This window comes from Zonotrichia albicollis, chromosome 5, assembly GCF_047830755.1.
Source record: "Zonotrichia albicollis isolate bZonAlb1 chromosome 5, bZonAlb1.hap1, whole genome shotgun sequence".
In the NCBI taxonomy this organism is placed as follows: domain Eukaryota; kingdom Metazoa; phylum Chordata; class Aves; order Passeriformes; family Passerellidae; genus Zonotrichia; species Zonotrichia albicollis.
Window position 1 is genome coordinate 10,826,244 of NC_133823.1, and position 15,454 is coordinate 10,841,697.

The 15,454-nt window shown below is 36.9% G+C and overlaps 1 protein-coding gene across 4 annotated transcripts in view; it reads left to right on the top strand.

Moving 5' to 3' along the window:
* Window positions 1-15,454, top strand: part of LRBA (LPS responsive beige-like anchor protein) — a 368,802-nt gene that overhangs the window by 64,693 nt on the left and 288,655 nt on the right. For 3 of the 4 annotated variants that reach the window (XM_074540769.1, XM_074540771.1, XM_074540770.1), the window contains exons 23-30: window positions 7,115-8,140; window positions 8,588-8,677; window positions 8,944-9,119; window positions 10,306-10,459; window positions 10,868-11,048; window positions 12,328-12,455; window positions 12,765-12,872; window positions 15,268-15,439. In XM_074540769.1, coding sequence (XP_074396870.1) covers window positions 7,115-8,140; window positions 8,588-8,677; window positions 8,944-9,119; window positions 10,306-10,459; window positions 10,868-11,048; window positions 12,328-12,455; window positions 12,765-12,872; window positions 15,268-15,439 — 2,035 coding nt within the window. The remainder of the gene's footprint in view (window positions 1-7,114; window positions 8,141-8,587; window positions 8,678-8,943; window positions 9,120-10,305; window positions 10,460-10,867; window positions 11,049-12,327; window positions 12,456-12,764; window positions 12,873-15,267; window positions 15,440-15,454) is intronic. The other variant, XM_074540772.1, reaches the window with a different exon arrangement.

Genomic DNA, 15,454 nt, shown 5'->3' on the forward strand with positions numbered 1-15,454 from the left:
GTCCAGTTTGATAGATTTCCTGCCACCTTTGTAGCAGGGAAGCTGTTTGTCACTGTAACCCTCTCCTCCAACAGCTGCGCAGCGTTTTATAAACAGCAGTGGCTTTTCCAGCATAATTGCACTGCATTGGCTTCCTTGCATTCACTATTTAGAAGGTGTGTAGGTGTGTGCAACCTTTTAAAAGCCAAATTTCATAGTATTACTCATGTATGTTGTTAATTTCCATATTATTTTTGATGCTTTCCAGATATTAAACCATCGTATACAAAGGTGTTTAATCTGTTGCTTCTAGTTAAATGAAAATATTATTGGAAAAATTAAATCACAGCTCCAGTTTGTTCTGACTGGCCAGTGTTGAATTTATGAAAGCGTCCAAAAACTTCTATTTTTTAAACATTGCAACCATGCTAACTCAGCCTTAGATTTTTGTCTGTCTAGTCCTGTTACTTTTTACAAAGGACCAATGATTGGGGGTTAATAATAGGAAACAAGTAAAGAATGGTGGAAAACTTCCCCTTTAACCTTTCAGCTTCCCCAGTTTTTAAAAGAATAAAATTATTTACACAGTGCAATGCACTCGTAAATTATCTGAATGTTTTAGACTGGGAAGACTAACATCTGCTTATTTCAGGCCCTTAAATATATTTTACTACTTAAAAGTTGATTCATGTTACCTTTTTGTTAAAGAAAATATATTCAGGTGAAGAATTATATTTGTTTTTAGTAGCTCAAAAAATTTTCAGTGAGTAAGACTCAGAGATGTTAATATGTGTAAGTGGCAGTTCTGTTTAAGTGGAAGAATTTTATTCATTGATCTGAATGAGAAGTATAATTTTAAAATGTTAATAGTGGGACCTTACAGTACAGTGTATTTCTTACTAATTGTTAGTTTTCAGTCTAAAGTACAGTTGTAATAAACATTGTAACTGTTAAGTAAATTTACATATTCTTTTGTGCCCTCCTCATTTAATTTACGGGAGGAGAAAAGAAGCCCAGAGCATTTACATGTGCTATGTTTGCCAGGCTTTCATCACTGTCTGATGAGGGAAAACCAGCAAAAGCTGCAGAGATTAGGTGGTGGAGGGGTTAATATATGGTGGCAATTAAAAAACTAATAAACTAATTTGCAGAGAAGTGAATGTGGCTCAGTAGTTTTAGAGGGTAAGAGGCCATCGGAATCTGGAATCCAAATCCTGTTGGCATCCAGGATTTGCTTCGGACGCTTTTGTCTGTTTTTTATCCCTGTCATGAGGGCAGGAGGGTCTCTCACAGCAGAGATCTTCAGCTCCAGGGAGATTTGAAGGTTTCAGGTGTGCTTCAGTCCTCTGAAAAGTGCATCTGCATTGCCCTGAGGGGAAGCAGAGGTTCCTGGCCCAGAGGTCATTGTACCACTGCCAGTTTTTGCTTGTCACTTGTGCCATGCCCAATATGTCAGTGAAGCAAAGCTGGGAGTACCTTTGAAATCATTCAATATTATGTTCAGTCTAATGGTGTAAATAGTTATTTTTAATAAATATTACTTATTCTACGTAGAAATGATTCTCAGCTTGTCATCTGAGTTATGGAGAGCAGAAGGAGCTCTGAGACAGTAATGTGCAGCCTTCTTTAGAGCTGTGCACCCCCAGCACAAATGTGTTGTGATGATGCAGTCCCTCACCTTTATGAGGTGTTTCCTTTTTACAGCTTCTTCTCTAGCAGATGTGTGGGAAGGCTTCTCTAACCAATAGCTGGAGGGATAAGAATGTATTTTCATTGTTCAGCAGGCAGAGATGTGTGCCAGTGATGGGATCTTACACATGCAGTGTGTGTGTTAATGGGGAGCTCCTCCATCTCATTATTCCCTTGGCTTGAGGGAGTGCAATGTCATGAATAAAGCTGCAGGATGCTAACATTTGACTAATCCAAAGTGAAAGAAATGGGGATAGAATAGAAGGGAGCAAGGTAAACTGAGAATTTATAAAGCTGCAGAGAAGCCTTAAAAGAAGAGTGTAATAGAGATTTGCTTCTAAGTGCCAGAGCTCTCAAAACAAAGAATTATGGAAGCATTAGCAGCAGAGAGATCTGGTGTATGAAGAGGCCAGTAGCTCTGAAATAATCTTCCTAAGTAAAGAAGTTTGAGGACAGAGAGAATTCTTATCTCTATGACCTGGTATAAAAAAACCATGGAAGATGAGACATGTGTCTGCAGCCTCAAGAATTGTTAGTGGTTTTCTTTGCTGTTGCTGCAGTTTGAAGCAATCCTCCTCCATAATTGCAGCTACCTCTGCTCACATTGTGGGGCCTCAATTAGGTCTCCTGGCTGTTCTTTGAAATGATGGATGTGGAATCTTTGCTTTAGGGCTGGCAGCAATATATGGAGATACAGGAAAAGGACAGCAGAAGTGAGCAGTGCATAAAACCTGTTGCTGGGCATTGCAACAATGGGATGATAAATGCTGAATTTAGTTACAGAATATTTTTGTTAATAGCTAAATATCAAATATGTACAGATGGGGTTTGACAGTCCCCTCAACTGTAGGAATGGTGGCAGGGATTGAGAAAGTGAGAAAATACATATCTTCTATGATAGTGTGTGCTTGTGTCTTGCAATTTAAACTCATTAAAAGTGATAATTTCCTTAGTGAAAATGAGTTCAATATGCAGTTTGAGTTTGTTGTTGTATGATGATGTAACAGTAAGCTGTACCTTGACTTGAGGTAAAATGCTGTAACATGCATAAAATTCTCTGTCAGAAAAGCAGACTTTTATGAATTATATTGACTAGCACTTGCTTTCTAATTCTAGAAATTATTTTTTTTCTCAAGATAAGTAAAAAAAAGACAGAACTCTTGCTCCTTAGGTGAAAATGCAAGATAGAGGAACATGAAACCATCTTGGAGCAGTGGTTTCCCTGCACCTTGTACATCATTGAATGTGTTTCTGGTGGAAGTTTAGACTCCTCCTTTAGAAACCTCTTATCCTGCAATTTATATTTCAACTTGCTTTGCTTAGCTTTCATCTGTGAACCACTCAGAAATAGCCCAGAGATTCCTTAAGTCAGTGGATTACAGACTGTAACTCAGTGTGTGGTGCACACAGTACCTTTGTATCTTTTCCTGTGCTGAGCTGAAAATTAGTTTTGATATCTCTGATAGTGGTGTCTCCTGTCTAAACAGGCCTGTTTGTGTTTGGAGATTGGATTACACTTATGAAACAGTTAGTGTTAGTAGAGGAGAAGTGGAAAAAGCAGGTCAATAAAATCTTATTTAAGATTCAAAAAGTTGTGATGCTTTTTGGAATTATGAACAGTTTATTCATTTATTATGACGAGTTTATTTAAACCAGCACAGGAGCTGATTTGCACCGAGCAGACTCTATGAGGAATTGTCTGACCTGTCTGGCAAGATATTCCTTTCCTCTATCTACTCTATGAAATTGCCCACCTGAAAATGGAATGAAAAGGCAAAAAATCTTAACATATAGTTAGAATATTTTCTCCAAGTTCTTTAATGCAAATGTCAATCATCTTACCCTTTCTCATTGCTGTATGCTAATTTTTCTCCTTGGCAATTAGTAAATGTTGGATGTCAGATTAAGCTAAAATTAATGGCAAAGGCAAATGCTGCAGTTATTAGCTCACAAGTGTCTTCAACTGGTGGTGCGTAGAGATGCATTCCAAGCATTGCAGACAGCTATGGATTAACCATCAAATGATGGGGAAGATTAATGATTGGCCTTTTAGCTCACTAATTTAGAACAATTTCTGGTAATTAATTTTGTATTATCAGCTTTACAGTTGCAAACGCCTTAAGGAAAATAAAAAAATGCTTATGTACATTTAAGGTTCTTCAAAATTGTTGCGTGCTTGCAACACATGTTTAATCGTGTTTAATCTTTAATACCTTTATGTACTCTGTGCACTTGGTTTTAGTAATCATAATTTCTTCTTAATTTTTTTATTTTTGTTGGTACTGATTTTGTTAACCTTGAAGTGTTTTGTTTTGTATGTATAGTTTGGCTTTGTGTATTTGTGTCCTTCATAAATGCCACATCATGCAATAGAAGTTGTGGGGGAAGAATTGTCTAGTGCCTCTGTTGTAGTACCACAATTTCTTGGTTTCCTGTCAAACCAAATTACAGATTGGTATATTGATAAGACGTGTTTATACAGCCTTGTTGAAAAGTTGGATTTTACAAAGCAGAATTTCTGAAATTTGTATCCTTTCGTTATATAAGAAACCCCCAGACTCAAAATGAATGTTAGTAAAATACTGTTTCATGTGGTCTCTCTAATTCTGTGCCTTGGTGTTTTGAGCTTTATTTAAAGGACAGTATTTAATACATTGTAACATGAATTCTTGTTGATAGTTATGCTTTCCATTGCTATTCTCTTTGAGTGGATTTTGGATTTTTTTGGGAGTAATGTTTTCCTTTAGTTCCCTACTGCCTTATTTTCTTCACCAGTGTTTCTCTCCTTAGAGTTTCTTGCATTGTTCTGAAATCAGTGTAGGTTCTTATCAGATTTTGCTTGGGTTTATTTGCTCTTAAGTTTACATTGCCCATCTGTGAAGACAAATTGCCAATATTGACCTTCTTGCTGGTCTTTGTTTCTATTTGTTTTTGTTAACAATTAAAAATCCTGCAGTGCACAGTTTCATTTTCACTATTGCTCTGTATTGTCTTCCAAAGCATTGTTCCAGATTTCAGATGAAATTGGTTGTGAAATGGTATTGCATCCCTGTACCATACATTGAGTTTGTGATGTTGACCATACCATATTCCCCATACCCTAAATTGCAATGTGGTTGGAAATGTAGAGGTCAGAGACAGCCGTGGCTGCCGTGACCATGAATTGGTGGAGTTCAGGATTGTGAGGGGAGGGAGAAGCGTAAAAAGCAAGCTGACAATCCTGACTCATGGAGAACAGATTTTGACTTATTTTCAAGCAAAGGTGATTTAAGGCTGTGAACCAGATGATCAGTTTGGCTGCTAAGGAAAAATTGGAAGCTGCAATGGTTTTTTGTTAAGAGGATAGGGCTTGGTAGCACACTAGAAGAAAAGCATTGTAGTGAAAGAGCAGGTCCCAGTTGTACCAACTGAGATACAACTGACTGCCCATTTCTCCAGAAGTAGTTGGCAGCCCTACAGACGGTGTTCATAGGAAGTGAGAAGCTACAAACTTTGTGGCTATTACTCCTACATATGAGTTTAATGAGATTTACCCTGGAATGATGCATGAAAATACAGATGTTCACACTGTTAAATATTGTGGGGCAGTGTGCATTCTGGCAAGTACATGTAAGTTTTGCTGAAATCAAGCAATGTCATTTTCATTTGTTAAATGTCTCTTTAGTGCTTGCTGGGACAAAGTGTTTTAGTAGTTTTGGAAATGCAGGAAGCAACAGGGAGAGAGAGAGAGAAGAGGTAAAGTTAACTGGAGATAAGTTCAAGTTGTTAAGTAAGATTCCTTCTTCAGAAAAGCAGCGATTAGACCTGAAGTAGCTGCTTTGCCTAATCATATTTTGGAAAATAAGTGAAAAGTGCGAGGGACAGCTTATTAGCATGATCTGTTTTGTGTTGCCTTCAACATTCTGATTGTGGTACAATTCAGAAAGAATTTCCAAAGTAATAATGCCCCCCACATGCTCTTTTTAGCAAAATCCTAGAATTAAATAATTTATGGATCCATTTTGATTGGATGAACTTTCAATCAGTTGTAATCATTCACACTTTTTTTTGTACATAACTGAATGAATGAGAACTAGTCTTTTTTTTTTTTTTAAACAAGCCGAGTGAGCGATCCCACTTCTGTTTCTAGACACTAAAATTTCAATTAAATCAACTTGAATGAATAATATGGTTCAGGTCATGTTAAAATAATGCATTGTTCCTGCAGTACTTGAATATACTTGATTGATGGAGAAAATAGTATGTTAAAAAGCTAAATATTGACATCAGAACCTGCCAAAAATAATTTTTGTCTTTGCTCTGTCTTTGCTTATCTATGATTTGTTAGCTGTAATTTCTAGTATATTTTTAATCTGAAAAATTATTTTTTCACTCCTCTTTGTCATCTTAAGGGAAAATATTCCCACTGACTAATCATCTCTTTGAATACTATGTACACAGAATTTTTAGATGAGATCCAAATGAATTAGCTGCGTATGTAAGAGAATAAGAAAATGTGTGTTTGTATATTTAGTGGAATGCACTGCTCTGCTTTGCCTGTGGAAAATGTTTATGATACAGAAAATGTTTTAAAGAAAACAACCCTCAGGTAGAGCTTATGTTGGGAAAATTTTGAGAACTGAGCTTAAAGATAAATAAACACTTGTGATATGGAATATAAATCTAAATGAAAAGGTATGGATAGACTAAATTGAATAACAGTGTAATAAAAACTTAAGTTAGGCTAGTGGTAGTTATTTTTTAAAACACAGCTATTTATTTGGGCAAATGAGTTTTATTAGTGTGTATATAAAGAATTTTTCTATCTGGATTTTTTTTTTTAATACCTAGAAACAACAATTATATTTTCAGCTAAGGAGTAGAGAAAACTTCACTTGAATCCACTTGTGTAGCTTTTCTCAGGCTGAGATAGGGTGAATAGCACTCATCAAAGGAAGTGTCCTCTGGGGAATTTTAGGTATCATTTGGGGATCCACAGGATTCTGGCTTTGTTAGGTGCTCTGACTTTGTGACATTGTACTTTCTAGTGTAAAATTTACAAAAGTTTTTGTATCTTTGTGGATTTTGGAACATACTAAAGGTGCTAAAAGGATATGAAAGCTTTGCTACTTGTCACAGCCTCCCCCTTCACAAAAATATTGATGTTTTCAAATCTAGTAAATTCTGTGGATCTTATGCTTAGGATATCCTTTGGATCAGGCTAGTTAGGGTTTTTTTGACATTGGCTTTACTTTTCTTTCTTCCTTTTAGCCAGGAAAAACAGGTACATGTAATAAAACCTTGCTGTCAGTTGAAGTGAAAGCTAATGTGCAGATTTTCTTAATGAAAAGGACAGAATCCAATATAAATTTGTGATGTAAGCATTGATTTTGGTTTTCTGTTTTTTTCCCAAGAAAACAATCATTACTATATAGTTTTTAATGTCCTTTGAACTCTGTTCTTTTAGGTAACTTTTGAAATGCACAAAGAGAGTCTTTCCCAAATGTACAAGGATTACCAAGAGAAAGGAGGTGAAGGGAGTGGAGTACCTTCTTCAACTCCAATTAGAACAATCTCTGGGATTAGCAAAGAAGCTGAAACCAAGGGAAAGCAACAATCTTTGGAGTTAAAAGAAAATGCTGCTGCTCCTTCCTGCATTACTGGTGGTGATACAGAGCGCAGAACTGAAAAAAAAGAGAAAGAAAGCTCATCAGATGGTGGCCAGCAAACTCATTCAGTGTCTAATCATGAGGAGGAATTAGAGGGGGAGGATGTGGGTACTACAGAGGATTTAAAAGCAGTGCCTTGTGTGGAGTTTTCTCCAGAACCAGAACCAGAAAAGCCCAGTGTCTCAGAAATCAGTACTGGAATAGCTGAAGCAATTGAAGATTCTAGCAAAGCTGATGAGCTTGTGGCAGAAACAGTTGCTGTCACTGCTGCTTCTTTAGCCATGCAAACTCCTGTGGAAGGAGGAATTCCCACAAGTCTAGAAGGACTGGAAAAATCAGCGGTAGAGGTGGAAGATGAAGATGACTTTGTTGATTTGAAAGATGAAAGTAGTTTGCCTTTGCCTTCAGAAGAGCTTGCAGAAAGGAGCAAAGAATGTGGCTCTAATGCAAGCCAAGTGACAAAGCAGGAAGAAACAACAGAGAAGCAGCCTGAAACTGGGCTTTTAAAATCTGAGGGTACTGAAGGTGTGGATGAGAAGAAACAAGAACTGACTTTGCCAGAGACAGTGAGTTCTGCAGTATCAGAAGTCGTAACTCAGCCGGATTCAGCAGGAAAAAAGAAGCTGAAGGAAGGAAGCATAGTTACCAGTGAAACCAAAGCAACTGTGGAAAACACAAATGCACCCGTGGTGGAGCCCTCTGGAGCCCCTGACAAAAGAATTGCCAAGCTTGATGTTTCCAGTGTTGCATCAGATACAGAAAGACTGGAGTTGAAAGCTAACACACATCTAGAAGCACCTCTGCCTGCCAGATCCATGCCTGAGGTAAATTCTACCTGTCCTTCATCTGTCTAGCTTAAAAATAAAAGGAAGGTTTTTTAAATTATTTTTTTAAGAAAGCATACCTAACCATTCTGGGGATTATAATGTGTGTGATTTTTGTGAGTTATCTGTAAAATTTTTTAACCCTGGGTTAAAGTAGCCATTATTCTTATAATTTTTGTGCTGAGAATTCTCCAAGATTTTTGTACATCCATGTATGAATGCTGATATAAACTGAGTGTTTGGCTAGATGAACATTTGATCTCAGCTGTTTTAAACTATAGAAATTGGTAGCTTTGTCACTACATCATGTCATCCTACCATTTTGTACAAATATAAACTGAGACTGGGCTTCTGTTGTGTGCTGCAGTGCTCCAGGTCTAGTCTTTAGTTTCTAATCCTGCTTTTAATGCTTAAATGGTCATGTCTCTGAGTACTTCCCTTCTGCAGAGATATTTCCTAATGGATGCTCTTCAATCTGCACCATTCTTCCTTAAAGGAGGAAGACCACTGTCTACAACAACATATTCTCCCCCCCTGGTAAGGTTGGGTGGCTGCTTGTGAATACCTAGACTGGCAGGTGTGGTAGTACAGCTGTAGCCTAGTTTGTAGTTTTGGTATATCCATTAAATAGCATTTGTGTAATAGTTTTAGCTTTATTTGGAACCATGTACACAGTCTGGACTTGTTGGATATCCAGAATCTCAAGTCTATTAGATGCATTTCAGTTTGTGCCATGTGAGCTAATAACCAGAGTGTGGGTTTTGTGTTTTGTTTTGTTTTTTGTCTGTGAACGGTGCATTCAGCCCTCGAGGCAGCAGGTTCCCTCAGGACAGGAGCTGGCCGCTCCCTCGGACGGGCAGAGGAGGGACACGAGGTCGGCTGTGTTCCGTATTCCCGAGTTCAGGTGGTCCCTGATGCACCAGCGCCTGCTCACAGACCTGCTCTTCTCCATAGAAACAGATATCCAGATGTGGAGAAGGTACATCCTGGGCTTTATGTGGAATGATCCACGCTGGGTTCAGTTACAAGGGGTTCATTGACTTAGACTCATGGACGTCTGGTGTTTTACTCATTTTCAATAGCCATACTTATTTTGTGACCTACACCAATTATTCTCAGATTTTTTTAAAATACTCTTTACATTCATAACTGTGTGTTGGTTCAGGGCCAACACACAGGTTTGGACTGAAATCCTGGCTGCATATAAGTCAGTGGCAGTCCTGCTGTTGATTTTTATTCAGCTAAGATTTTAATTTTCCTAATGTATTTAAGGGCCTGTGTCTTCTTATCTAAATGTGGATAAGAAAGATAATAGATCCAAAATAGTATGTCTTCTGCATTTACACACACTGCTGCTTTGATAGGGTTCTGTGAACCCAAAGATGTTAATTTGAAGATTAACTTCTAATAGGGATCTGGAACGCAATAATGAAGATCTTTGAAAACAACAGTAATTCTGCTATGTAATTTTAAGGTTTAATAACTGAAATAAGAGGGGAGGGTCCATTGTTAGCTTGTAGTCATGAGTATAAAATTAAAATTGAACCATATTGGTATTCTGACCTGATAAAAAGGAATGTCAGTATGAAGAAATAATGTAGGTAAGTGATTAGAACAATTTAAATTGAAGTGAATTTTTATCTGAATCTGACTATAATTTTTAGGATACGTTTAAGTTAACCTATCTGGTAATCATCAGATATAGCTAAAATATATTTCTATTTTTGCCTCTGTTTTGGAAAGTTTTTGCTTAAGTTTTTGTGCTTTGTTGCTTTTTAATTTCTCTGACAAGTCCTTAGAATTTTCTTTAGCTTTCCAAAGATTTAAGTTCAAATCTAGTTCTCTGTTCCAGGAGACTTTATTCTGTTTCCTGATATAGTGACTCTTGCTAGCAAGCAGTCATAGACCAGCCTATAATGTATCTTTATACAAATGAGGATTAGCAATCATCTTGGTGTCATATTGAGCAGTTTATGAACAGAAAACAAATGTTGTTTTAGGTTTAGATTGTGATGCACTGGTTGACCCTTAAGTCATGAGTTATTTGATTCCCCACTGCTAAGTGTTTGGTTTTAGTTTTGTGAAAACAGAAATTTTTTAAAATACCCCAAAAATAAGGCTCTATTCTGAATGTCTTTTTTTTTTTTTTTTAAATTTTGGGACAGCCATTCTACAAAAACTGTGATGGACTTTGTGAATAGCAGTGACAATGTGGTGTTTGTGCACAACACGATCCACCTCATCTCTCAAGTGATGGACAACATGATCATGGCCTGTGGTGGTATCTTGCCACTGCTTTCTGCTGCCACATCTGCTACTGTAAGAAATTCCATTTTTATTTGAGAATTCCTCACTTGTGGGAGGATGCCTTTTTTTATGGAGTGTATTAATTGTTATATCTGTCCTTTTGGGAAGTGGAAGTGCAGGTGGGGTGTTTCCACAGGCATCTCTTTCCTCCCTTTGCTGCCTCCACCCTTTTCCTTAAGATAAATTAGGTGCTTGCCTTCTTTGCCTGAAGACATTAAAAATTTTCCTGCCTTTGTTGCCCCACAGTGGTCTGGAATGGGATTAAATCCCAATACTAAAGATTGTTCCTAGAATATGAGTAATTATTTCTTTTGAATGTGACTGATAGTGGACTTCCAGCACACATTTTTCTTCATTTAGCATGCAGGAATATTATCTTTGTGAAGAAGTAAATGTTGCTTTCAATTTTTCTCTGTGTAGCATGAATTGGAGAATATTGAGCCGACTCAAGGACTTTCAGTAGAAGCATCTTTAACATTTCTCCAGAGATTAATCAACCTTGTGGATGTGCTAATTTTTGCAAGCTCTCTTGGTTTCACTGAAATTGAGTCTGAGAAAAATATGTCATCTGGAGGAATTCTGCGTCAATGTCTTCGTCTGGGTAAGCAAATAAAGCCACTTAATGAACATAGGACCTTGACCTTGCAGTTACTAAGCTGCAGTTAGCAGCTGCTAAGCAGTTAGCAGCTGTTAGCTTTATTTTTGCTCCTGTCCATTGTTTCATTAAATCAAGATTAAATGTAATCAAACATTAAGATCTTCTGCAGTTTTACTGTATTCTGCAATACACATATACATATTCCTCTCTAAAAGTTTAAATAATATAAATTAAGTTTGGTAGCCTGTTTTCATTTTATCCATGAGGGTATTTCTTTTGCCTACGTTCCCCAAATAATCAAGGCTGAAAATATAGCAGCTTTAAGAAAGTAATCTTGTACTATATAAGAAAATGAAACTTTGCAATATTTAGATAAGAGGTTGAACACTTGAAGGTCAGTATATGAAGGTATGGTGAAAACTAGAAGTGTAAATTTTGGAAGGATTCAAATTGGGCAATCATTTTATCAGATTATTTACTGTATGCTTCCTTCAAATTGGATTGAAAGAAAATTATCAGTTACCTAAGAAAGTAACAAATCCTCTGAAAATGAGAACATATAAGATCATAGCAGACTCCAGGTAGTTCATACAGGAGTAGAGAATTCATGCTTAGTTGCATGCCGTAATACTCTTTGTAATGAAAAGTTTGATGTGCATGAGTGCCTGAGCAGCTCAGAACCTCAACAGTAACTAGCCTTCCTCTCCCTTTCTAGGCAATTTAAACTTTGTGCAGGTAGGGCAAGATTTATGGGATGCAAACAGGTATAGAGGTGGGGTAGTTCTTTTTTCCTTTGAAGATGAATATTAGAAGATTAAACAGGGCAAAAATGTGCAGCTAAAAAAACCCCAACAGTTGTGTAACTTCAGAACATTTAGGCCAAGAGTAACAGAGTATTGTGAAGCAAACATTGCCATTTGTTTCACTGGTCTATCACTTGCCTTCTCCCTTGCAAATCTGTGAAATTTAGCTGTCTTCACCCCACCCACCCTGTGGTTGTATGCATGGTAAAATTGCTGTGAGGGATACTTATTTTGAAGTATCCATTAGATACAGCCTATATGTTCTATTAGCTTAGCATTCATTATTAGCTATAAATTATTAAAGAATTTTGAGCATTGGTTTGCAACTGTCTAAAACTTACAGAAGCAAAGTATTTTACTGATATGCGTCAACTTTTTAGTTTTAAGTGGCAAACAGAATTGTGTTATACATTTCTGTAAGGGAATATAGAACAGTACAGTTTCTCAGAATAACTCTTAATGTTTCTTTTCCCTTCAAGTATGTGCAGTAGCAGTAAGAAATTGCTTGGAGTGTCAGCAACATGCACAGATGAAGCCTGTTGGAGACACTGGGAGGAACCAAAAAGCAGTGCAAGGCTTTATAGGATCAGTAAAGTCTGCAGCAAAGGCAAGTTAAGATCACATGCAGAAACACAGAAGTCAATAATGATTAGTCTGTACAGAGGGATAAGTTTTTAAATTTGTACCTGTGCCACTGATATTTTAACAGACCTGAAATAAGGTGGTACAAATGCTGGAAATTAAATCTATCACAAGAAATTATCAGATTTTTTTTCTCCTTTAAAGATGAAATGGATATCTGATCTTTCTGCTCTAGTTGTGACAGTATGATGCACAGTGAGTGATTATAACACTTCATGATTGTTGGTAGAATGCTTTTAAACACAGGATCTTAAACATTTTTTTTTTTTTATAGAGTCCAGTGGACATTGTGACTGGTGGCATTTCTCCCATACGGGACCACGACAGACTTCTGCAGGATATGGATATTAATCGCCTCCGAGCAGTGGTGTTCAGAGATATAGTAAGTCAATAATGTCCTTGTCTTTGTAGCTGCATTTCTGCTTGTCTCTGTTTGCTAAATGCTTCCTCTCTGTTACAGAGTTTGGCTAAATTGGATGTATAAAAAGGGAATCCTGCTCACAGTAGTTAGGAACTTGCTATACTCTGCAGCTGTTGTAGTGTTTGGGATTGGGAAGAGGGAGAGGTGATACCCAACTGTCTCCTGATCTGGTTCTTTGTGTTCCTAAGAATTGATTATGTGGAATTCCACCAGGTGTATATTAATTATGTTGTGTTTAGTACAAATATGTTCATAGACAAGGTATTTACGTATCATTTATGTATTTATGTATGTTTTGAAGAAGTCACATTCTTCTAGCTAATTAGAAATTAGAGGTCATTTCTAATTCCTTTACTTCCTCTCAGAGGAACCAATTTGTGTGCCTGTGCTGTAAGCATGCATATGTTTTTTAGTCTTGAATTGACTAAAAATATCTTTGCCCTGTGTCAGCAACTTTATAGCTGATATTGAGGAAATTGAGATTGATTGCTTAAAAAAACCACCTCTGTAAGCAAATACAGCAGCTATAATGGCTGTGAGTCATTGGTGGCCACAAGCCTGGACACCACAACTTAGTTTACAATAATTGGACTGTTTAGCAAGTGTAATGATTTATACAGTGACTTTTTTTTCTGTCCAGAAAAATGAAGGATTTTGAGTTTTATCTTTACAGTAATTATTGATTGAAGCAAGCTTCTTTCAGCCCCTATGTCAGTATCACTGTACAAGAGAGTAACAGGAAGTGACTCTTTCATACTGGTAGCAATTAAAGTAATCCTAAGGATTCCTTCAAATACATTTTGTGACCCTTTTTCTTTAAAACAATCAAAACAATATCCGCCCACAACCTCTGCTTTTTTTTTTTTTTGCATATCTAATCCATTAGGTTCTCTGTGTATAAAATAAGTATAAAATGGTGCAATAGCTCTGCTTTTTGGCTCGAGTGTTGAGCTGTGTGGGAAAAGTAGACTTGGAAAGATCTGGTTGGGAATAGTTTTTGTTTGAGCTGTTTACATGTGCATCTAAATGTTTTATTTGCGTGCAGTTTCTTACATTGTATTCAGCACTTACAACCAGGAGTAGCATAATTTGAATGTACAAATCCTACAGCAGGAACTCTGATGGAATCCACTTACCCACCAGTAGCAGTACTTAGAAATTTATTTCAAGCAGTTCTTCAAACATAGCTGAAAAAATAAGGAAGATGATCTAATTCACTGGATCACCACTTTATTAAGTACAGTTAGAATCTGTCTTAATACTCATCTTGCAAGAAAATTCTTTATAATCCTTACCATTGTAGATGGCTTTCCTCACTCTCACACTGTGATTATTCTATAAAAGTTAAGATTTTGGGTCAAACCAAGGGGAAGATAGGTTGTTTTTCGTGCAACAAATAGGATCCACCTATGTTACCTGTTCTTAATAAAAGGTTTCTCATAAATATCTCCCAGAATAACTTAGTAAAGAGTTCTTCAAGGGATAAGGAGCTTTGATGGGCACTACAATCATGATAGAAAGAGCTTTATAGTGTAACTTAATTTCTTGAACTCCTCAGAGGATAAAGTTGGATGTTACCTGAGCCCTGATGTGAATGAGGGGTAAAAAACTCCAAACAGTCATTTTTTAGTAAGTGAGGATCCAAATACTCCATTCTCCTGTGACCCAAAAGTGTATGAAGCTTTTTTCCTTTGGTAGCCAAAAGGAACAGGCTTAGACTAAATCTTAATTTCCAGGTTTCCCTTTGTTTCACCAGGAGTGACTGAGTACTCTGGGGAGGAACCTGGCATAGTTCATATTGAGATTTATTTTCAAGTTTTTTCTGAAAATCTCTTCATAAAGTTCCAGCTGTTATGCAAATGCATGTTGGTCAATTCTTGTTTAAATTATACGTAGTAGATTACATCCATCTGGACTGTCTGATAATGAAATAAAACCTGGATGCTTGTTCTGGAATTTGCTCCTTTTCCTTCATTAATAGGTTCCAGTTATGTAGAGCATGATTGGTCTTGCAAATGCTGTTAATATCTTGGCATTTTTGAGGAAATATAACAGAAGAAACACCCATGAATAAAGGGGACCCTACACTAATTTGAAACATGAAATCAAAACACCCAACCTTGGCCAAAGTTGTCAAATAAATGAAAAACGAAAGGATTGGTGCCACTTGTATTCAAGTGCTGTATTCCTTAGCTTTATAGGTGAGACAAACTGTGACTAGAGAATATTGTTCTTCCATTGCTGACATATCAACTTCCTCTTGGTATGTTTATGGTAGTGCTGGGCATACTTCACAAAAAATAAACATGCTGCTGAAATTGTAATGGAAAAATCTGTGTGTGTCTGTTTTTTACAGGAGGATAGTAAGCAGGCTCAGTTTTTGGCTTTGGCTGTTGTATATTTTATTTCTGTGCTCATGGTTTCGAAATACAGAGATATACTGGAACCCCAGAATGAAAGACGACCACCAAACCAAAGCCAGTCACTCAAGGAATCCGAAAATGAAAATAATGAAACTTCTGCTGCAGGTGAATTGTTAATTG